At 38.7% G+C, this 24,353-nt stretch overlaps 1 protein-coding gene across 2 annotated transcripts; it reads right to left on the bottom strand.

The window, feature by feature from the left end:
* Nucleotides 1-2,784: 2,784 nt before the first annotated feature.
* On the bottom strand, nucleotides 2,785-21,379 carry LOC109030835 (protein phosphatase 1L). Of its 2 annotated transcripts, XM_019042015.2 has the most exons (8): nucleotides 20,963-21,356; nucleotides 19,032-19,389; nucleotides 17,226-17,396; nucleotides 14,835-15,040; nucleotides 11,542-11,689; nucleotides 10,269-10,397; nucleotides 8,624-8,754; nucleotides 2,785-4,437 (listed from the first exon to the last, which is right to left on the bottom strand). In XM_019042015.2, exons 1-8 carry the CDS (start codon nucleotides 21,020-21,022, stop codon nucleotides 3,991-3,993), a joined length of 1,650 nt encoding a protein of 549 aa, XP_018897560.2. In that variant the 5' UTR covers nucleotides 21,023-21,356; the 3' UTR covers nucleotides 2,785-3,990. The 2 variants fall into 2 exon arrangements, with proteins under 2 accessions (XP_018897560.2, XP_072161280.1); XM_072305179.1 differs by lacking the exon at nucleotides 17,226-17,396 and having other exon boundaries at nucleotides 20,963-21,379.
* Nucleotides 21,380-24,353: the final 2,974 nt, after the last annotated feature.

Below are 24,353 nucleotides of genomic sequence, written 5' to 3' on the forward strand. Positions count from 1 at the left end.
CGAAAATTGAGCGGATCATATTCGCCGAACGGCTCAAAACTATAGTGAATGGTTCAAAGGAGTCATGTGGAGTGATCTAAATGCGATGTTCATAGATAGACGAACGAATGCTAAAATGAACTATGTCGCTTCCTAACCCTATGTACATATTTCTTTTTAGCATAAATGCGTCCAAAACGACTTTTAATAGATTAATTCTTCTACTTTATGGATGCTTGTAATCATATGGTACCTAGGTTTCGGCCGTCATGGAGGATTCGAGGCACCGACAGAATTTGATAAAGAACCGCTGTTTTGTTTCGTACCGCTTGTTTATTTATAATCCTCCTATAAAAATTACCCATTTGCTAAATACAATTCTAGCTGGAACGCACTTCAGCTATGCATTCACGACTGCAAAAATGTCAAAGGAAATCGACAAGCCCAGCGTGCATGGAAGCTATTTCCATTTTAATCTTCCGTCACTCTCTTACGGCGCGATGATACAACTATTTGAACTCTCCGGAATGCGTGAGGTATCACGCCGCATTTGAAGGCGTTTTCAAATCAGCCAAGTTCCCATATCCGGATCATCGTTTTGCAAGAAATTGGAGCACAAAATGAATAGAATGACTGATTTTACTAGCTAATGCAACTCAATAAATCTGTGTTTTATTTGACTGAAGCGTTAGAAAACAGTTCGGTCAGAAAGAGCCTTATGCAAAAACGGCCAAATCCCCCGTAGCTCCGATTGCTTCCATTTTTTAGTATGCTATTTTACCATAACAAAGGGCCCCGTTTCTGATAATTTCAAGTCCAAAAAAATTTTTCCCGCGCTTTGGCGGCGTTGCCAAGTTGCAACCTTGAAAATTCGATTACTTTTGAACCAATTGAGTTATTGATCTGCGGTTTGCGCTAAAATTCTTTAAAAATTGTGAGTTTTGGTTTTATGCATGATTTTTGGATGGGACGTAACATTAAACTTATGATTCACCTCTTTTTTTTGATATTTGATCCGTCGAATTGTACATGTTCGTAAATACCCAAAAAAGCCATTTTTTGATTTTAAAAAAAATATGTCCAATCGATTCCTCGTCTGATTCCGCGTCTATCGATATGTCATAATTGGCGGAGCAACGATTGGTATAGAAGTTATGACCATTTTTATACTCGGGCTTCGACGCGCCTGTACCCATTACGCACCGTTACAGCCGTCCTGGGCTCCGGGCTCCTCGCCGCGTGGCCCAGCGACTGGTTCATCGACTTTACGCAACTTTCTAGTTTTAACTGACTTACTCAAGAGATAATTTGTAATAATAAAGTTTTTGTGCTCAGTGATTTGTTGTTCTAACCCATAGTTAATAGCTAGTCCTAAGTGTCAGAGACCATCCAGGCAAACGAATAATTTAGAATAAGTAGAAAATGGAATGTTGATTTCAGCCAACTGTTTTATGGTTGACGAAAGTTTAAAGACGGTTATTTCCAATGTTTGAAATTCAAACAAAATGGTATAAAATAATCTTACAAGAAAATCTTTGTTTACGGATCTACGAATAACAGCCGCCATACACAACGCTTTTTTCGTAGGAATTACAGTGACGAGGACAGTGAAACTGTGGAATTGGAAATGTTGGCAAAAATTGACGAGCCAAATCTGATGTAAAAAATCGAGGAAACTAAGGGCCTAATTCGAAAAAGTAAAAACTTTTGAAGATTGGAGGAGACCGACTTTCTGCAACTTCAGCTGTGGACTGCGGAAGATATTAAACAATTTTGTGGATCATACCAGTTACATCTCGCAAGATCTTACATAGCAGATCATTTTGCTTGCGGCAAATATGAATTTCAAAGCAAGGACAGCTACCAACCAAACTTTTTGGATCTTGGAATACATGTTGTTGATCCAGTTTTTTTTTTTGAAATGTAGGTTATTAACAAGACACAAATCGCAAAGGATCTACAATGCGTTTATATCAATTGATCTTAATAAACGAACAATTTCATCAGTGGCCACCTGCTATGTACGTGCATGAATGGAGCCAGAACAATTGGGCACTTTGCACATGCGATTGTAATCATATGGTACCGAGGTATCGGTCGACATGCAGGATTCGAGGCACCGACAGAATATTTGGATTGGCACTATCACCATATTCTTTTCTTAAAGAACCGCTGTTTTGATTCGTACCGCTTGTTTATTTTTAATCCTTGTATAAAAACTACCCATTTGCTAAATACAATTCTAGCTGGAGCGCACTTCAGCTATGCATTCACGACTGCAAAAATGTCAAAGGAAATCGACAAGCCCAGCGTGCATGAAGGCTATTTCCATTTTAATCTTCCGTCACATTCTTACGGCGCAATGATACAACTATTTGAACTCTCCCGAATGCGTGAGGTATCACGCCGCATTTGAAGGCGCTTTCAAATCAGCCAAGTTCCCATATCCGGATCATCGTTTTGCATAGCTCATATTCTTTTGTTTTATCCCGTACCGCTTGTTTATTTATAATCCTGCTATAAAAATTACCCATTATCTATATTCAATTCTACCTGATGAGCACTGAAGCTGTGCATTCATGACTGCAAAAATGCCAAAGAAAATCGACAAGGTCAGCGTGCATGAAGGCGATTTCTAATTTGATCTTCCGTCGCTTCCTAAGGCGCAATGATACAACTATTTGAACTCTCCCGAATGCGTGAGGTATCACGCCGCATTTGAAGGCGTTTTCAAATTAGCCAAGTTCCGATATCAGGTTTGTAGTTTCGCAAGAAATTGGAGCACAAAATGAATAGAATGACTGATTTTACGAGCTAATGCAACTCAATAAATCTGTGTTTTATTTGACTGAAGCGTTAGAAAACAGTTCTGTCAGAAAGAGTCCGTCGATGAACAAAATGACATTATGGTTTGTTTTCCATACTTTGAATTTCGGATTTTGCTGCGGAATACGTCACGGGGTAAGCAACCTCAAGATGCGGTCACATCCTTTTTTTTATTTATGACTTTCAATAATCAGCCTTTGAGTTTATGTCATTACCGCCTATCTACAGGCTGACGATTTTGCAGTAGAAAGAGAAAACTTCGCTATTTTTAAAATGTGAAGGTTAGATTTGCAATTTTTTCATGCACTACAGCAAATTGAAGCGCTCCCCTTCAGAATCGGGAGAAAACTAAAGTCATCAGCTTGCGAATTTTATACTATAGAATACGACGGCAAAGTCGCTTACTCATTTATGTCAAAATCGTCGGTTACGCGGTATTGTTCGTTAGCCCTTTATACTGTCGAGCTAAGGGAAAACGTCGTATAAACCCTCAGCCGTTGCCAATTTACCTCAGATAAATCACAAATTTTCGGGTAAATTAGAAAATATTTTTCCTTTGATTTTCCAGAGAATTTCGTTCGCACTTCAATCTAAAACATCTAGAATTGTTTTCTTTTTTTTAAATTTTAGGACTGAGTTTGCTCACTTTATATATATCAAATTGGTTTATTGTCTCAAATTACATGATTTTGACAATAAAGCTGACTTTGAAAACTTGACAACAACTGCCAGCTTATACTAGCATCTATCTGTTAAAGATATTTCCAAAGAATATTCGAATTTAACTCGAATGAACTTCTAGACTTGCTCTAAGGTGTGAGCGGACGTGTGATGACTTTGCAGCAAAAACCCAGCGCCACGAGTTCACCTTCAGTTGGCAGAACAGTTACGACGCCATTCTAGAAAAAAAGCCGCAAATAGTGATGAGGGCCGAAGCTTGAGTAGCGAGGAAAAAGCCTGAGCAGAAAAAACCTCGTTAAAAAATCGCACCGAAGTACTTGCAGGTTGGGTCCACAAGTGGCCCAGGAAGGGTCTAGAAATCTCGAGGAAAATAATCATAAATTGCTTCAAAAATTAACATCATCCAAGAGGAAATTTGGCAGCATCGGAATGCTCATACGGCGTTTTCCCTTATCACGGCAGTATACGCCAGTATTGCCAAAGCTCAATGCGTGATTCTCATCATTACGGTGACTCTTTCCTCCCACTTTTTACGCTTTTCGGACTCCTAGAACCCGATCTCGACAGGGCCCGATTCAACCAAACATGACCCTTAAATTTGATCACCATCACAGTGATATTGTCCGAAGATTTGCGGAAATACGCGAAATGCGCCAAGCTTTTGGCACCGAAGTGCGGCTCGTCGAGTCGCGTTTTGATGAATTCGACCGCCTTCTCGTTGGTGACACGGTCCCATAGACCGTCCGATGCCATGATGATGAATTGCGGCTTGTTGCTCAGGTCGAAGATCTTGATCGTGGGGTCCGGGATTATCAATTTTTTGTCTTTCAAGGACATATCGCCGAGCGATCTTGACATTGCTAGTTTTCCATCCACTCGAGCCGTGCCACTTGAGGGATTCCTCCGCATAACGGTGCCCCCAGCTGCTTTGATTCGTTCTTCTTCTCCTTTCTGAAAATTGACATAAATTAACAGCTCATAGTTAAAATTTGAAGATCAATGGGCCTGTTGCACACTTCAGCTAGTGTAAAAAAAAATCGAACCATCTTACAGAAAATGGCTCAGACATATTGCACACTTTAGCCAGCACTGGAAAAAAACACATTGGATCTAGAGTCTAGACTCTTGAAAACATTGACAAGAAAACATACTCTTGATTCAAGCAGATTATTGCTTAAATCAAAAGGAAATCCGCTCAAATTAAGAGGCTTGGTTCTTGATTTAAGCAAAAATCCGATTGAATCAAGAGTATTTTTTCTAGAGTCTGGACTCTAGATCCAATGTGTTTTTTTTCTCCAGTGCAGAGTAAAAAAATCGAACTATCTTACAGAAAATGGCTCAAGCACGTTGCACACTTCAACCAGAGTAAAACAAATCGAACTATCTTACAAAAAATGCCTCAAACATCGCGATAAGCGCATCGGGAAAGTTTGAAATACACTCTTAAGTTCACAATCTAAGTAACGCTCCCCGCTTCAAAAACGATACTACGGCACACGGGGTAATTGTTGAAATTGGTAGACAAAGCCATAGACAAAGAAGACGAAAGGGATATGAAGGCATCCTTTTTGATGGCGGGGGCGGGTGATTGCAATGGACATGGGAATTAGGTAATATAGACTAACTAATGGCAACTCACGAGAGACCTTATAATTAATCCATCATTTACCCCCTTAGTCTATAAGAACCACCCAATTCAAGCAATAGAATCGCTCCATACTACTTGGGTCTTCTTTGTCTATTCATTCGTTTATAAATTTCAACAATCAGCCCGCAGTCCAAATGATGCCATGCTCTCCAAAAGATGCTCTTGCGTCCGAAATACGGCAACAAGCCGACCGCATGCGGTCACTCGTCCGGGGCGCGCGGCGACACTGTAAATTATTCAATAAAAAGCTCGATTAGAGACTTATAGGTGTGTAATTAAAGGATGAAAGGAGGTAGGTAATAGACTAACTAACAGCACTCCACGAGAGACCGTATAGTTAGTCCATATTTCTCCCTTGGCCTGTAACAACCACACATTTCAACTACTAGGATCGTCCCTTGCTCCCTATGTCTCCTTTGTCTATGACTTTCTCTATCAATTTCAACAATCAGCCCGCAGGTGAGCGTTTCGTGAGAAGAGCCCTCCCATCCAACCCTTGTGCACTAGGATCCTTCGTAATATTCAACAATGCTGACGGCAACCCGCCAAAATCCAATTGACGAAGCAAAGGTTTATCAACTGGCGTGTTAATATTTACATTTTCCTAGCGTTGATAAAGACTATAGGTGCCTCCTCACGATTTGTGCGCGGAAGCATCAGTCATATTGAATATTGTGTGCATCTCAGTAGCGCGCAAGGGTTGAACGGAACGACTCCTCTTACGAAATGTTCATCTGTGCCGTAACAAGTATCGTTACTGAAGCGGGAAACATAAATAACCGCACACGGTTCGTTTCAGAGGGAGGTAAATGAAATTGTGTTGCCCACTCAAAATTCCTTCGGGATCTTGAACTCGGATGCTGACACAGTCATTTAAGCCTAAAATGAAAATATTCTGTCGAGCTCTTCGAAAATAAAATCGATTTTTGTGTTTTTGGCGCTAAAATGGCCTTCAAAGACGATCGATGATTCAATTCCGATGGGTTGTACATATGTAAAATGGTACATGTGTGATGGACTCTACGTATTTTTGGACCAGGAATCGATTGAGCAAGGTCCCGAATCGGTCCGAAGCTTCATTTTCCGAAAAATGGGCCTTTTTTTGGATTTTAGGGGTGTTTTGGGCCTATTTTCCCCCAATTTTGGCGTGAAAAAACCTGTGCCGTCATGGGTAATGATTATCGGGTCATTTCGGGCGGACCATCGAATGCACTTGGTCCCGAGACACTCCGGGGCTTCCGGAGTGATACAGGGTTTTCGAGATACAGGGGATCAAAGTCCCTGATTTTCACTCAATTCTGCAGGTATTTTAATGTTCAATTCCGACTATAAATTGTTTTCTCATTTAGATATCGAAGCGCATTTTGCGGTGGTTGATTCAGCTCGTGTGGTGGATTTTTCTACATATTTCACAAACCCTCACTTTGTTTTTTTCTTCGATGGTCCGCCCGAAATGACCCGATAATCATTACCCATGACGGCACAGGTTTCTTCACGCCAAAATTGGGGGAAAATGGGCCCAAAACACCCCTAAAATCCAAAAAAAGGCCTATTTTTCGGTAAATGAAGCTTCGGACCGATTCGGGACCTTGCTCAATCGATTTCTGGTCCAAAAATATGTAGAGTCCATCACACATGTACCATTTTACATATGTACAACCCATCGAAATTGAATCATCGATCGTCTTTGAAGGCCATTTTAGCGCCAAAAACACAAAAATCGATTTAATTTTCGAAGAGCTTGACAGAATATTTTCATTTTAGGCTTAAATGACTGTGTCAGCATCCTACTTCAAGATCCCGAAGGAATTTTGAGTGGGCAACACAATTTCATTTACCTCCCTTTGAAACGAACCGTGCGCACATTATATTGCACATACCAAATCGCGATTCAGTGGATCAGTTACGCTGGTCACAGAATCGTGTGTTGACGCTTGATTCTTGCAGATACGCTAAAAATAATGAGATCTTTCCTAACTGCAAATTTCTACGTTCAGTATTAACCGAGATATCGTGCTTTGAAAAATTTGGTTTATGACGTCATCCACCGCGGTACTGACACACTTGGTTTCTTTCTTCCACCTAGGTTTTATCAGTCAGGGAGACACATATTATCACTGGTTACTCGACGTGAAACTCGGATGAATTATATTAGTGCCTGCAACACTGTGGAAATACTTCACACATCGCGCCAAACAGCGTGGTCGGCGTAAACTACATATTAGCGCCTTCAAGACAGCATGAATACTTCTCGCATTGCGCCAAAAGCAGTGCAGTCGGTCAGTTCGCGTGAAACGCATATTACCGCCTACAAGACTTCGAGTTCAGTCGGTGGTACGCATATTTGCACTGGTTACTTGATGTGGAACTCGGATATAGCAAGGCGGAAGAAACCAATGGTGTCCGTACCGCGGTGGATGACGTCAGAAACCCGACTTTTCAATGGGCGATATTGTGGTTAATTTTAAACGTAGATGGTTGCTGTTTGAACGGATTTTATTCTTTTTAGCTATCTTCAAGAGTTAATCAAAACACGATTCTGCAACCAGCGCAACTGACCAGTTCCTGATCAAATTGCAACTCATCGTGATCACTGCCTCTTTATAGCGCCTTTGCTTACAGGGTCTACTTCGCTGACTTCAGTTGACTTCAATGCATCTACGGATGCATTGAATGATATGCTTATGAGGAAAAGTCCTCTCAAGGTGAACATCCAGTCATGGAGCTTTCAGATCAAAAAGAGTTACAAAATCAGAGTTACTTTCTTTCAATCATCAAAGACCTACAAAAAAATTGTGACGTTACATTGAGATCGTGAATTTTGTCGAACTTAAACTTAAACTACACTTTAAGGCCAGTACGACCAGATCTGCGAATTTCAAAAGTCAAAGTCGAAATTTTAACTTGGATTTCTTCGAGAGAAAAATGGAGAGGTGCCTATGTGCTTGCAAATAATGTTGGGTGTTTGGATACCTCATAATATCGCCATGCTACAAAACAACGCCGTGCGAGTATTCAAGTAAAGTAATGCTACATTTCCTTTCACAAAATAAAAATTTTAAAGAGGATTTGTGAGGTTTGATTTCTCTCAATTTACCAGAGAATTTCATTATCAATGTTATCCACAGTATTTGAAAATTTCAGAGGAAAATGTTTATAACTTTTCTCAAAAATGAATACGTATGAAATTTGGCCACATCCCGATGTCAGTCCGCATACAATTTAATTTTTACGAAGCACGGGGACTTAATCTGATTAAGTTTCCATAAATTTTCTGCTCTAGAAGGTTTCATGACGGTTCGTATAACCCCCCTTAAATGGCGTCTCTTTAAGCAAAAAAAGGCGATGCGCCCTTCGTTTCTCGCGAGTCCTTTTCTTTTTTCATTTTTAAAATGCGATGACAACAGCTGGCTCTTGATGAGGATGTGGCTAAAAAACGTGATCTCAAAATCGCGAGATTAAAATTATTGTTCATTTCTACTTGCATACCAAGTCTGGTTTGTGATCAACCGATAGTAGAACGGTCTCTCCCGAGGCATCGCACATCACTCCACGCGAGTCACCGACATTCGCCACGTATAGTTTCAATCCGTCGAACAGAGCTAGTAATGCAGTAGTTCCTAGAAAAGAATAAAATAGTTGATAATGGGTCTGTTGCAAGCAAGAGATACAGCCAACTGGATACGCTCTTAAAGAGAAAATTCGATCTAAAATCACGTTGGGCACATTGAATAAGTCAGAATTCCACTCACTCCTATACTCCTGGCTGATTTTGGCGCCAAATATAAGAGTGGTTGCATCAGTCAGAGATACGGTTCAGTCAGCCGAAAGTGTGGTTGGATAAACCATGCCTCTGGCTAATGCAAATTCTCCTGAGTTTGGCGCTAAAATCAGCTAGAAGTAAAGTTAGGATTGTGATAATTTTTTTCAGTGTCGCCGGAGTTAAAATATTCAAATAAATTCTCAAACTCTCACGAGAAGGGTCCCCTCTATTCCCTCAAAGTTTCAGTAAAATAATTAAACTTTAGAAAGAACTACTGGAAAGTAGAGCGTCACGGACATTACAAAGATGGAACCTGCATTTTTTTGGATTGTCTGGGTTGCGTTTTTTTCCAAAAAAGCTCTTTCGAAGATCTCATAATGATTTCTATGAATTTTTGAAAGAAATGAGAGGACTCCTCTTGCAAGGGCTTACGGATTTTTTTCCCAAATTTTTACCCTAAATAATTAGCCCATTATGACACTTTAAAGTATTAAAATGTGATTGGAATGTATGAGTTTCACTTAAAATTTTCTGCAGATTTTCCTAAATTATTTCAAATACATTCACGGGAATTTCTTTAAAAATAAGATAAAACAGATAAATAGATAGGTAAATATAAATAAATAGATATATAAAATAAAATAAACACGGCCCAGCATTCTGGAATATTGCAATGGCGGTACATTTCCCCCTGAAATTATGATGAAAACTGAAAGAAAACGCGAGTCAAGAATTATGACCCATGCGCCACGGCGCCAGTCAGCGCAGTATGGTTGTGTCATCGTGACAGTGTAACGCGCCTTCAATTACACCTAGCGGCAATATGGGCGTCATCCGTGGTCGAATAGTTATCTCACAGACGCCTTCCTTAAATGATGGCAAATATCGATGGCTCTACACATTTGCGTGGCGTACTTTCCGATGTATCGATTGATCTGTCATTTCAATCAATTGGAAAGGATCGATAAACAGGGTGTTTGCAACGAACACCTCGGTAATAATCGATTGTTTACCACAGCCTAGAAAAAAAATATTAATCGATCATTCAAGCACGCCACTGGTCTCCATAAGACTCAATGTTGAAGACAAACTTTAATGATTGTTTTCAAGTTCGAAACAAATTTCATCTGCTTCGAATTTTCGACAGGAGGCGACGTGCAAGTTGAATTAAAAACTAATCCAAACCCCTTTTCCCCCTAAATTCTACTTCGTGCATATCTATTTAGCGCATTCAATAACTGGATTGACATTCCCGCAGATATTGGTTAACTTTAATTTCACTTCTCGATAAAATACATTCCTGATAAAGAAACATTAGGTAGATTGATAGAAACAAGGGCATCACGAATATGAAAATATAGATTAGACTACCGCCTGCTTTGAACTTCGGATCGGTCACTTTCCTGGCTTCATCCAAAAGTGCTGCATCTGTTGCTATGATAACATCCTCCAAAATTTGTTCATAGTCAATTCCTTCTTCTTTCACATATTCTGAAAGAACTACCACAAAAATGTCAAAATTAAAAACATAGCGCCGGTTTTGCATGAAAGCTGTTTGTTCCTTTGCCCATTTACCGTACTTGACAAAGATTCAATCCTCTCAAAAATATATTAAAATAAACAAATCCCGGAATTTCAAGATTTGGAGCATACTCTAATCTTTTGAAAAATGGACAAAGGCAACTTCAATCCTCTCTGTAGGCCTATGCAACAACCGTTTCGTGGTGTCGTGAACGGTGGTCTAACTGTGGCGTGGTATGCTTTGCGATGTATCGATTGATCTGCCATTTAAACCTATGACAAGGATCGATAAACAGGGCGCTCGCAACGAACTCCTTAATAATCGATTCTTTACCGTAGTTTCAAATGGCGAAATATGGATAATCGACAATCACACCTCGCCACTGCGGTAGAATGAGACGTAGATCGGGATAATTTAAAAAAATATGTCTTAGAATATGTTGGCAAAATCATGTGACGTTTAAGCGTTCTTTAATCTTTTGAAAAAATCATTGACTTCAAAATGATAATAAAACTCATTTTAATCGTCCAAGATAATTTGCGACGTTGCTATGTTTTTTTTCTAAAATTTTTACTTAACCATTCTAAATATTTTAATAAAATTGTGTTACATTTTCGACAAATTTCAAAGCAGTTGATAGAAATTGACTTATAGCATTTAAATCTGATTACATGCTTAAAGTATTAGTAGTAGTATAGTATTAGTGGCACTAATCATTTGTTCGACTCCTAAGCAACTATTGGCTACAAGTCAATAGGATTTTTATGATTTTTTTTTAAAATAAATAAATACATGACATAATTGTTAGCCAGTTAATAATCTTTTCCACTAAATTTTTCCAGAACATATCAGCACCCCAGAGAAAAAAGCTACCTAACTCAATTTTAGTCTTTTCGAGATATCACGGGAACTCTACGCGTCGGCCCCATTGATTCCATTATAAATCGCACTTTTAGAAACCCCGTATCTCATAATTAGCGCAAAATAGGGCTACTAAAATTTCTCAACACGTGGAATCGTTAATGGAGATTTCGAAAACGCCACTAACTTGATTTTTTTTTAAAAAATGTGATTCTCGTACATTTTGGCCTTGGATTACTGATGTAATGATGAGATACTTACTTGCTCGTTTCCTAGGAGATGATGGAAAAGATAGAGAGAATGGAGATGGCCATGAGAGTGTTCTCTTGAATTTTTGCTTCGGCTGCACGGACTTTATTTTACTTATTATATTAGGCACCAGGTTATCTTCAGCGTATTTTACAGCAAACTGCAACCAATAGAACAACAAGCGTCACACTATTGTACCCACTTAACCAGTTGCAAAACTAAAAAGTAGTAAAGAATCAAACCTAACGCACCTTTACGATTCATTCATCTCAACGAAAGTAACTAAAAATTGGTCAAAAATCTACTTTAAAAATCAAAAATAAATTGATAAAAGTATGTTAGCGATCTTTACGTTTGTCTCAGGATGAAATTAGATGCAAATCAGGACAGGTGGTTGAAAATTAGCACAGTACGCACACTGGAGAAAAACACATTGGATCTAGAGTCCAGACTCTTAAAAACATCGACAAGAAAAAGGACTCTTGATTCAATCAGAATCTAGCTTAGCTCAAGGAACCAAGCCTCTTACTTTAAGCGGATTTCGTTTTGATTCAAGCAAAAATCCGATTGAATCAAGAGTATTTTTTCTTGTCAATGTTTTCAAGAGTCTGGACTCTAGATCCAATGTGTTTTTTTTTTCCAGTGCATTTTGCATCCCAATATGAGAAAAACAGTTTTATGGAAACATTTTAGTAGTATTAATTGAAGAGGTTACCCGTGGGAGGGCATCTTTGAAAAATATATGTTTCGAGCAAAATTTATTTGAAGATTTGAGAATATAGCTTACTAATTTTGGCCTTTAATTCCGCTTAGGTGCGTTTGATCAACATGACAAATTACAAAGATAGGTTGCTACTGTAAATTTGATTTTAGAAAAAAATCTAATTATAAATATCGCTATTATATATATTTTTCTTTGAATTTTTTGTGAATTCAATTCAGTTTTTCGTTTTGTTCCACTTTAGTAACTCTTTATTCTAGAGAAAGTTAAGTATAAAATGATGGTCGAAAATATTACTTTTTTTAGTTTAAAACTTCAATAAGACGCGTTCTTCTACGGGCAAACTCTTTAATCGTAAATATATTAGCGTTAGTCACTTGCAGATCTGGAACTCCCAAAATTTTCCTCATAAAATGAGTGTCCATCATTTTCCCAGGTCAAAAATGTGCACGGTACTTTTCATCGGCAGAGTTTTCGTGATGAAGATCGTTTTTTGTTCGGCCTCAGTCGCGCAAAATTTGAAAAAATAGATATAGAGCCAAGTCTCGACATTTTAATTGAAGCGTGTGAGCGTGATTTTTATGACTTTTTGGAATTCGTCGATCAACCGATTGAGGCCTGCAAAGCAGAGCCCAAGCGATGAGTCTGTATGCGTGTTTGAGGCCCTTGATGTTTGACGAATTCTTCGAATTGTGAACTAGTATCAAGCAGTGGCGTGGCGTGCTTTGCGATATATATATTGTTATGCCATTTAAACCTATGGAAAAGGATCGATAAATAGGGTGTTCGTGCCCAACACCTTAATAATCGATTCTTTACCATAGGTTTAAAAGGAATAAAAATCGATACATCGCAATTCACGCCACGCCACTGGTATCAAGCAGCGTCGATTCTCGTTTTCGCAAAATGCTCTACCATGGACCAAAAAAATAAATGAGGACCCCCAACCCCCAATACAAACCTGTGTAAAAAACCGTTACTGCATCGACTGCAGCAAACCTGGCGGAGGGTGCGGTGAACTAACACCACAGAGGTGGTCTATCCCAGGTAATTTTTCATGTAACGCTCGTTCTCTTTTGAATATATGACAAAATTAAAATTAACGATAGGATATTGCCAACACGGCATGAAATGGAAGTAGAGTCCGAATTGCTCCCCGAAAATGAGCACTGCCAGAGTGTAAACACGAGTTTGTCCAACCGGCCTAAGCCTAACCTTATCCTAGGATGGACTAACATGGTACCGGAGAACACAATCGTCGGTTAGTTCACAGACCCTCTGCCAGGTACCGCTAGTGCCGCAGCAAACTGGAGTCGGGGGTCCTTATTTATTCTCTTGGTCTATGGCCCTATACCTATTATCAACAATATACTAACATGTTTTTCAGTTTATATGATCAGAAATTGTCCGAAGGTCTAATGGTCAAATGAATCAGTGAGAACGAAAACACACCAACTCGGTAACTTGAAAATGCTCAATTATCATTTGAGACAGTTAATTTTCATAAAAGGTTATTGGAGTTAGCGGATCTACTCCAACCTGGACCTTTAAAGTGCCCTGAAGTACTTGCCTTTTGGCAGCAAAAATATTTTTCTCAGACTAACTTCTTCACCTTCTGTGCCGTTTTGAGGGTGTCTTAATTATTTTCATTTTTTTCGAGTTGGCGTGTTTTCGTTCTCACTGATTCAAATATCCCTGAGACATTAGAAACGTAAAAAATAAAATGACCTCGATATTTTACAACGCACTCCATTATTTAAATAAGTCTCGTTCCCGGTCCCTCGTGACTCACTTGACAGGTATGCTTTTTGCGTGGATGCCATGTGTCACATATCTGACGTAAGAGACTGGTAGATATTCTGAAAAATGGCTGTGAAAAAAAGAACCACGTCGCTGGTTTCGGTTTATTTTCTCGGTTCTTTGCCATAAAATTTACCCCATTTTTAATTTTTTTTCTCGGCATGAAGTCAAAGACCGCGGGTACCACGGTTCAGGATTTGACCTAAAGGAGTCCGAGTTACAACATTCCGAAGCCCCCTTATGGACCCGTTTGGAACCTTAAAGTGGATCCTATCTTCGAAAAACAAAAACCCCGTAACGATTTTGAAATTATTGCATCAAAATCAGCAAGCACGGTAAATTTTGAACTGAATTGATAGCGGCTCCCTAAATTAAATGATTTTAAACTGTACAGCAGGATCTATAAGCATGAATCATGTGTTGGTCAAAAAATAAACTCGGAACAGCACATGGACCGCGCAATCAAAACAAATCGTGTCGATTAATCTGTTTAAAACTTTCGTTACATCGTCACGGAATGAGAGGAATGATAGCCAAACTATAAAATATAATGGAACTATGCATACTGCTAGAGAGTTCGCTAAAATACGACAAATATTACCAAATATCTTGGTTGACACAATGGTTTGCCTCGAATTTGATCATATCTTCATTCCTCGTTTTTTGCGTTAGTAGTTTTGCTCGAGAATTTGGACTGAAATGCACCCGGTCACTTTTCCAGTTGGATAAATGGATGTTCCTTACAATTATTACGAGTGTCATGTTATAAAAACCATCACCATACCTCTCCGCTGTGCCCGTCAAAAATCGCGAAGATAGACACTCCTACATCCGTGGTCTCTCGCACGATGAACCTATCCTCCATCTTTTTCCTACGTCCTTGAATAGCAAAAACCGCTGCGCTCTTCCCAACGGTTTCCCAACTTTTTTCATCGACCAGATCAAAATCGAACTCCGAGAAGGGCACATGTTTAGAATCCTTGACTGGTTCTTGAGAATGGAATGAATTGGATGAGTTGCAATGACTATATTGGCATTGATTTGTGATCAGTTTGCACTAGTGAATCTGAACAGGTTAACACACTGTCATAAAGCAAGCTTGCAAAAGGAGTGCCACTTCTTCCTAAAAGTATGTTATTTGTTGAATTGGTTGCCTGGCTTTCCCATAGTTATAGAATCGTAGTGGCGATTCAGCTAGATGGCAACGATGTTTTACCACACTGGACAAAAAATCTCGGTGTATTTACTGAGAAAAGGGTAAAATTACCAAGAATTCAGGGTTCTATTTGATCCCAGTTTTTTCTTGGTAAAACTACCATTTATGGCATTGGTAATTTTACCAAGAAATCTCGGTAAAATTATTGAACTTTCTCGGTAATTTTACTGGGCCTTGGTAAAAACGCCAATATTTTTTATCGACTGTGGTAGAATTACCGAGATAAAATGGCAAAGTTACCGGGAATTGATTACCAATAAAAGTGGTATTCTTACCTAAAAAAAACAATGAGAATACCGGTTTTTAGGTAAGCTTACCAGTCTGTCTCGGTAAAATTACCAGTAATTGGTAAAAAAAAAGTGAGACTGTAAAGGTACCAACGGACCATGGTAAAAACGCCGAGAATTTTTTTTCAGTGCACCATTTGTATGTTTTTTGAAGCGATCGATTCTTGATGAGGCATACTGGAAAAAAACTCCGGTCGTAGAAGCCGTACTTACGGGCTATGTAGATATACCGTCCACGTTCCGGGCTCAGAGGCCGAAACTTCCAGGCGTAGCACCCGGAGCAATCGAAGATACGGCTCTAGCACCCGGGAGTTTTGGCCTCGAGCCCAGAACGGACGATATGTCAAAATAGCCCGTAACTTTTTTGTTTTCAGCGCAGCATGTCTCATCGAAAATCGATAATTTTAATGGATTTAAATGTAGTATTAACAGTGTTGCCAACTTGCTACAATTGCCACTGCAGAATCTCGTTCCGATAATTTACCCCCGCACAAAGATTTCATCATCCATTATGAGAGAGAGAGACCCAGTGCCGATCGAATAGACATTGATTAGCTCATGAAATTGTTTTTGTTTGTTTTACAAAAAATAAATGCATTTGAAACGTCGAAAAATTTCGTCAACCATAACACCTCTTCATGAAGATTTCAATCATTTATTCATTCTTACAGGAGTGAGTATGAGTTTTTTTAGCATTTAAGATTACCTTTAAGAATATTGATTGCCAAAACCACGTATCCTCATTGTGATGTTTAAAATGTCCACTTGTAGATTATTTTTTTGAAGATAAACAAGCCGACCTCATAGCTTGAATTTTCACGGCTTTTTCTACTGTTAGAGAGGAGAAATGATGGTAGTTTTCAAGAAATTTTGTTGAGCGGTTTCCCATAGTAAAAACAACGTATGACCTAAATTCTGCAACGTCATGGACATAGATAGGTGGTTTTGTACTTTGGCCATCGATATTACGATACTGCTGAGCTAAGCAAGAACGCCGTAAATCCATCCAGATTTTCTCTCGTTTTTTCGAACTTAACACTTTATAAAATAACGACTGTATTACCCATGCACCTCAAATTTTCAGATAAGTTCTTGATAGTACATGCAAAAGAAAGCTATAAAAAACATTTTCCTATGGTACACTTGTTTTTCTGCTGATACATTTTTTCCCATAAAGTGTAAAATGGCGTTTACGGCATTTGTGAGTGGCACGACAGAATATACCATGGAATAAATAGGGTTTGATGCAGGGAGGTGGGGATTGTCGCTTTCCATGGAAAATGCCTATGAGCATGAACGCGGTAAAGTTCAATAAATAGAAGTACCCATACCTTTACTTTATATTCCTATTTGCAGAACTGCGGAATGATGAAAATTAATTTTAATTTCGCGTGGAGTATTAAAACCGCAGTGATATATTTGTATCAAATCATGTCATGTCTAAGTTCATCGTAGTATAATTACTGAAGCGAGCAGCTCATAGAAGTACTCTCATTTTTTGCACGAATTGTAAAATTAAGAGTGATTTCTGAGTTCTCTGATGAAAACATCGTGATTTTTCAATAACTCTCTAGTTGATCATTTTTTTCCGCTCTGACAAAAGTTTTCAAAAGACCTATTGTCATTAAAAAATGGCATCTTTTCAGCTGCTGGTGCATATTTTTAAGATTACCTTTACGGTTCTGGAGGTTGAGTGCATGTCTCCGATAAAGTCTGGATGCCGGGTGCAGGGCTAAAGACGGAGGCCATGAGGAAGGGAATGAAGAACGAGACGATATAGCTTTTTCGATGTTTTCTCTTGAATATATCTTGGTCCAAGGGGGTGGGAAGTTGTCAAAAGCCTCTAATAACACACAGAATTTTTCAATTTTCTTATGCTTTATTTTTTTTTTTTAATTGAAGAGAGTACATAAAGAAACATCTCTATATCACGTGGAAAAAAATTCAAAATATTTCATTTCGAGTGCATTTGATCGTTAAAAGTGGAGAGATGTGAAATAAGTGAGTCGAATTGAGGAAGCAGGTTTAAAAATGCAGTCAATATTACAATGAAAAGACATTATCGCCGGAAAAAATACAATCAAGACATAGTGGTCTTCAATCAAAGATCCTCGAATTTATAATAACTTAGCAACTATTCGAAGCAACCCGAGCTCCGTCGCCACTGACTGTGTAACCAGAAAATATGAACAACGAAAACAACGATGAAAGCAATGGACCCAAAATGCAACGAGAATAAACAAAAATACGTAACCAAGAATAAAAATTGTGGATGATCAAACTAGATCAGATTATGATGTGTACATGTAAAATTTCAACATTTTGTTCATTTTCAAATATACACTTCCATTTCATCGGGATGAAAAATGAGTCATTAGGCCCCCGAACTGTTCTGGCTTTTTAATTTTTTTCATTCTGAAAATTTGGTAGAACCTCTGAGCTAAATCGTGATATTCAACACATTTTTCGCTTTTGGTAAGATTTAGAGTGAGCAGCGTCTAATGGCTGCCTCGTTTTTTTAAGATGAGAGACTAAAGAGCAACACGCTCTTCGGATGTGGTTGACGTTGTCAACATTTTAATTGCTGCTTGTAAAAAGCATGCTTCATGGAAAACCAAGTGAACTAACGGATGCCTTGCTTTTAATGTCATGATTTTTTGCTTAAAAAATCTGCTTAGCCCAGCTTCGGTTATGACGTCAACGACGCAACGGCTAGAACCAATTAACCCTCAGACCTTTGAAAAATCGTAGCGCGATTACCGTTTATGCCACAGGTTTCCAATTTTGTATGTACCTCTAGAAGGTCATAATCTATGCAAGAAAAATACATACTGCGCTCTCTGATGAAATATCTGAGAGGTAACATCAGTATACCAACTGAATTTTTTTTTTTTTTTTGGGGGGGGGGGAATGTCTAACTTCGCCGTTCTTTTGTGTCCGCCCTAATGGAGATATCGGGTTAAAAAAATTATTTTGTCATCAATGAGGACTAGATCAAGATCTTTCGCGTTTTTCGGAACTTAACACTTCATAAAATAAAAAAATGTTGTACCCATGCACCTCAAATGTTCAAGTTCAGTTCTTGATAGTATTTGCGGAAGAAGTCTGTGAAATCATTGTCCCAAGGTACACAAGTTTTTTTGCTATAATACATTGTTCCCAAAAAATTTAATACGGCGTTCACGGCGTTTTCACGTTGCACACACACTGGAAAAAAACACATTGGATCTAGAGTCCAGACTATTGAAAACATTGACAAGAAAAATTACTCTTGATTCAATCGGATTTTTGCTTGAATCCAAACGAAATCCGCTTAAATTAAGAGGCTTGGTTCTTGATTTAAGCTAGATTCTGATTGAATCAAGAGTACTTTTTCTTGTCGATGTTTTTAAGAGTCTGGACTCAAGATCCAATGTGGTTTTTTTTCCAGTGCACCTAAAAATTTGAATGAAAAGGTTTCTTTATGTTTTGTCATTACCTGAGAAGCAAGAGGAAAGTTCCTTCGTCTGGAAGGAGCGATTGAAGGACGGACGAGGTATCCGACCAAGACGGGGGGATAACCGACTGGATGACCAGGGAGGAGACTGAAATTGGGGGTTGGGTACCTCCACAGTACACCTGTACCTCAAGCCGCCGTGAGTGTGTTTCGGAGAACACTTGGCATTCTGAGAGTTGGGGCATTTGTTCTCAGCATCGTCGGTTCGACTATCAGTAATCAAATTTGCGGCATCCATACAACAACTGTTGGCTTTATCAAGGTCCGATGATTTAGCATTGCTCGACAGAACATAGCAAGGTCTCGCCAATCTAATTGCCTCCATTTGCAAGCTATGAATCTGGCAGAAAATAGTTTCATTAGAAAAGAAGGTCGTAGTGGAGGCAGGGTGGCATGAAACGTAAGGAAGAAATGAAAGATTGTTGATTGATATTTTTCAGGGGCTAGAGGATGCAATCCGCACTCAGAGACACACAAATAGAAGAAAGTCACAATTTTTACATTTTGCGGAACATGAAAAGGAACCGGTTTTTTTGTTCAATATCTTTCATAAATATCAGGAATTTCATGAAATATTTCACGTGAAATTTCAAAAGTTCATTTTTCGTGAAATTTCAGGATTTCATATTTCGTGAAATTTCAGGATTTCATTTTTCGTGAAATTTTAAGATTTCATTTTTCATGAAATTTTGCCACCCTGATTGGAAGCGTTGGGTGCAGAGAAGGCATTTCTTGGTTGCGGTGTTTCAGAATCTCTACTGCCAATTTATGTTTTAGAGAGGAAACTTTAGGGCGAGTTCTTTGAAATTTCTAGTCTTCAGCATTGTAAAATCCTAGAGAAAATTCAGTAAAAAGTTTAACGGCTTCCCTGCGTTAGGTTTTATTATACGAGATGATAATGATGATGACGATCTTTGTGTTATGGTATTTATACATCATACTTTAAATATGTATTTTTTCAAACATTTAATTATAGCTTACAATTTCAAAAATTAAGACATTTTCTATTTTACTCAGCGCGGAAGTTTTAGATCAGAATCACGTTTCTATGGCTCAAGCGTTATTACGATGTTTTCCAGCGGGCTGATTGTTCAAATTGATAGACAAAAATATAGATGAAGAAGACATACTAGGGAATATGGATGGAGCGATCCTATTGATTGAAATGGTTGGTTCCTATAGACTGAGGGGGCAAATGATGGACTAATTGGACTGACTTAAGCAGAAAGGAATACCAACCCACATTTTGGGAAAAATTGAGTTATGAGTGGTTTTGAACTCAACCACTGCTCTACTATCTATCGCCAAAAATTCAAAGTTTTTGTTGGAGTAACTTTTGCAGAAATTGAACTTGAAGTTTATCTTTTACATTGAGTCTTATGCAGGAGCCAAACTTTAAACCTCTTTTTCTCGGTTCGATCTAGATGTGGCTTGGCTCCTCCTTTCTGTTTAACTCCGTCCAATTATAGGGTCTCTCGTGAGTTACCGTTAGTTAGTCTATTACCTGCCTACCTTCTTTGTCCATTGCAACCACCCGCTCCCACCAATAGAATCCCTCCATATCCCTTTGTCTTCCTTGTCTATGGCTTTGTCTATCAATTTCAACGATCAGATCGCAGGTGGAGGGATGTACTGTAACTCTATTTCAATGTCACAAAATCCCCACTCGCGAATCGAATTTTCACGTAGATATTGTTGGGCTATTTCAGAGACGTTTACTTTGATAAGCCCCAAATAAACGGTAAAAAAATCACAATTTCATAATATCAAAACAAGGAATATTCAGTTTTTAGCTAATTTTGTAACCTCACAATGGAGTCACGGTCTTAAGACCGATGAATTGTTGCTCCCTAAATGTGTCGATCAAAAAAAAAAAAAAAAAAAATTCGGGTGATTATAACAGTTTTGCTTACCGCTCCTGTGCACAAATAAGACGACAAAATCACTAGGGTGAGAATATAATTTTCCAACATATTTCGAAACCAGGATATTTATGAGGTTAAGCAAGGATCATTTTATAACTGAGTAGGTATGATGCAGAAAATGATCGGTGAGACACTACTGTAGGAGACTGAGAGAGAAGCTGAGCAAAAGTACCTGCGTGACCGCGGGTACATTTTGAAATAGAGAAAAGTAGAAAGGAAAAGTGCAATATCGATGGCGAAACTACCAGACCACGTATCGGGGTTTGCGACGTCGCAGACTTCCTATCATACTTTATTTTTTAGATGGAAAACTACTCAAAGTCAATTCTTGAAAACCTCCGTGAATTTTCTACTCTGTGTGGCGAAAAATCTGTACAAAATTCAAGGAATGATATTGTTTTGTTCTTCTTAACGAAAACAAAATGGGAGCGGAGATTTTTGAAAACCGAAAACGAGATACGTGATCTGGTAGATTCACCGTTGATTTGCTTCACTCTGACGTTCCATATATCACCGCCGCAGTTTTTGCACACGAGCGAGAATAAACTCACCGTCATACGTGAAAGTTTGCGTCACAAGCTGATCTGAAAAAAAACGTCGAATACGCCTTCGAACGTTGCCAGATGTCCTCTTATAAAATGAACATTTTTAGGGAAGCCTGTGGACATTTTTAAACAATTATTTACAGGATTTCATTCGTATTTGAGGCATCTGAAAATTTGAATTCATAAATAATCTCAAAAATATATTTTCGTCGTGGGAAATTTAGCTACGTTCGAATGCTCATGCCACTGACAATTTTGCAAGCTGGCAACACTGTTTTGTTCATGAAATAAATTACTTATAGGTGAGGCAAGCCGTTTAACCTTAATCGATTGTTTTAAAGATATTTAAATTGAGGAAAAATAGTGTTGCCAACTTACAAATATCGCCGCTGGCTTATGCGGCAGCGGCGTTTGCTTTTAAGCTGACAATAATGTCATGTTATCCGCATGGATCCGCATATACAAGTATGATTCATTACTCGCGTGTATGTACCGGCCGAATCATCAGCTTTAAATAAATCTGTCAAAAGTATTTTTTTAATTTATTTATTTTTTTTTTTGAAGAAAAATAAATGGATGGTATTGAACCTTACGGTGGTTGGTTTAGTGGCTACAGGACTTCATCACACAAGCTTTTTGGGTCTCCTTTTCCGCACAAAAGAAACAGCGGCAAAATTTGGCAAGTTACTTTTGAATTCCTGTAACATCGCGAGTAGAAATGAAAAAATACGACCGCTTGACGCAGTTTTTGTATTCACGCATAGTGCACCTTGTAAAGTTATCCGCCTTGGCGTGGTCCTAATATTGCGCAGCGATTTCAGCGTTGTGCAAGGCAGGGAAGAGAGCGCGGTCGAGTGTCAAGTCATCTTCACAGTGTGATATGCCTTCAATCCAGCTAGTGATAATGTGCCTATACTCGTTGTCGAATGGTTACCGCAAGCAACTCTCGCATTGCGTTCGGTGCAATGCGAGAAGTATTCATGCGGTCTTGTAGGCGCTAATATGCGCGCACTGTTTGGCGCGAAGTATTCTTGCAGTCGCTTGCCGGCGCTGATATGAGTTCGTCGCCGACCGCACCATGTTGGGCGAGATTATTCGAACTTGCGCTAGGATAATTGCGGCACCGAACAATGGAGCTCAAAAGGCGCATGCTGTGTTTTGACGCTGTATGAGCATTCCAACGTTGCCCCGTTTCTCCCGATAAAATATTTTATCTGAAAAAAGTTAGGAAAGTTCTGTATGTTCGCTTTTTTAGATTGAATGGACCATTTAACGAAGTACGAATATAAGCACTCTGGTACATGATTCTTCAACAAAATTTCACGTAGAACACGATTCGCGCAACCAAAAGTACAGAAGTCGACTTCCCGCTAAGATATTAACGTTTTCATTGTCAATTGGTCACGGGAAATTTAAATTGCCAGGTTACAAGAAAATCAAAACCCTACGCGAGTCAAATTTCGCACTACAACGGCTTTAGCAGACTATTCAATCGAGAATTGTTTCTTTCCCACACTGTTGTTAAAAAAATGTATAGCTTGGGCTGAGCGTCAAGGTTGAGGTTGCCATATCATATTACTGAGACTGTCCTCGTGACGTTTAGCGCGCAATTTAACCCAAGTAAATTACTGACGGCTCGCGAAGCGAGTTTATTGGTTTCTGACTGGTCGTGCTGCCATGCTAAGGAAAAACGCCGTAAGAGCCTTCAGACGTTCCAAATCCCCCCCCCCCCAAAATATTTGTTTTAAGGAAAGTAATGCATACTATTCCTTGAAATTTTCTGTTATTTTAGATCAAATTACGAGCAAAGTTCTCTGAAAATTCGACGGTAAAACATTTGCTAATTTTCCCGAAAATTGGTGTTTTGTCGAAGGAAATTCGGCAACGCCCGAAGGCTTATACTGTGTTTTTCTTTAGCATGGCAGTATAGAGGTTCGTATCAAGATCTGGAGCGGCCAGTCACTCTTCGAAAAATTATGTATTGCAGAGTCTCGGTCTAATGCCGCCGGTCAAAACAATTGATCGAAAATATTTTTTTTTTAATCCGCGTAGACACATTTTGTCGGTCGGACCTGAGTTAAAACATACCTATAGGTCATTAAAATTTGTCCCAGGTACTCTTAAAAGGGTGAGGTTATTTTTTTTTCTCTATAAGAATACGTTGGAAAATTTTTGACTGAAAAGTTGAGTCTTAAAATATTGTTGATAATTCTTGGTAAAAGCTGCTTATACTTAGAACAGGACATAGTTCTCCAGGAAAAAAGCGAGATATCACGGTCACGCACCTTTTCCATCAGCATGTAAAAAAAAGAAAAAAGGGGAAAAAAAATTTTACACCAAAGGACGTTCTGATTCAATTTTTTTTTCAACTTAAATATAAAAATTTAAAAGCACGTTGAAATGTCTGAATTCACTGTACAGTCAATTCAACCTGCGTCTTTCCTCTTTTCTCTCAGACTAAATTTTTAGAAAACCATGAGGCCAGAGAAAATATAACGGTTAACTTCGTCGTTCTTCGAACGCAATGTATTAAACATGTCGATTTTAGGTGAGGCAAGAATCGATTGTTTAACAAACATTTAAGTGGAAGAAAAATAGTGTTGCCAACTTTCAAGAATCTCCACTGTCCGGACTACCAAAAATAACTTTATCTCAAGGTTACTAGAATGAGTCTGTGCATTTTTCTTTCCAAAATTGTAGTGACTTTTGCTTGAGATGAGAAGAAAAATCGGGGAAATTTCAGTCATCAGAACTGCCTAGAATTCCGTTGGTAAAAATTCACTTTGGGAGGAGAAATTTGGCAACATTAATACGTACAGGTTTTCTCGTGAGAG

Source organism: Bemisia tabaci, chromosome 10, assembly GCF_918797505.1.
Source record: "Bemisia tabaci chromosome 10, PGI_BMITA_v3".
In the NCBI taxonomy this organism is placed as follows: Eukaryota; Metazoa; Arthropoda; class Insecta; order Hemiptera; family Aleyrodidae; genus Bemisia; species Bemisia tabaci.

Coding starts and splice junctions, on each gene's coding strand:
- LOC109030835 (XM_019042015.2), bottom strand. CDS start 21,022: ATGTTGGAAAATTATATTCTCACCCTAGTGATTTTGTCGTCTTATTTG. Junction 15,041..17,225: donor CAACCTCCAGAACCGTAAAG/GTAATCTTAAAA, acceptor TCCATTCTCAAG/AACCAGTCAAGGATTCTAAA. Junction 8,755..10,268: donor TCCGAAGTTCAAAGCAGGCG/GTAGTCTAATCT, acceptor ATTCTTTTCTAG/GAACTACTGCATTACTAGCT.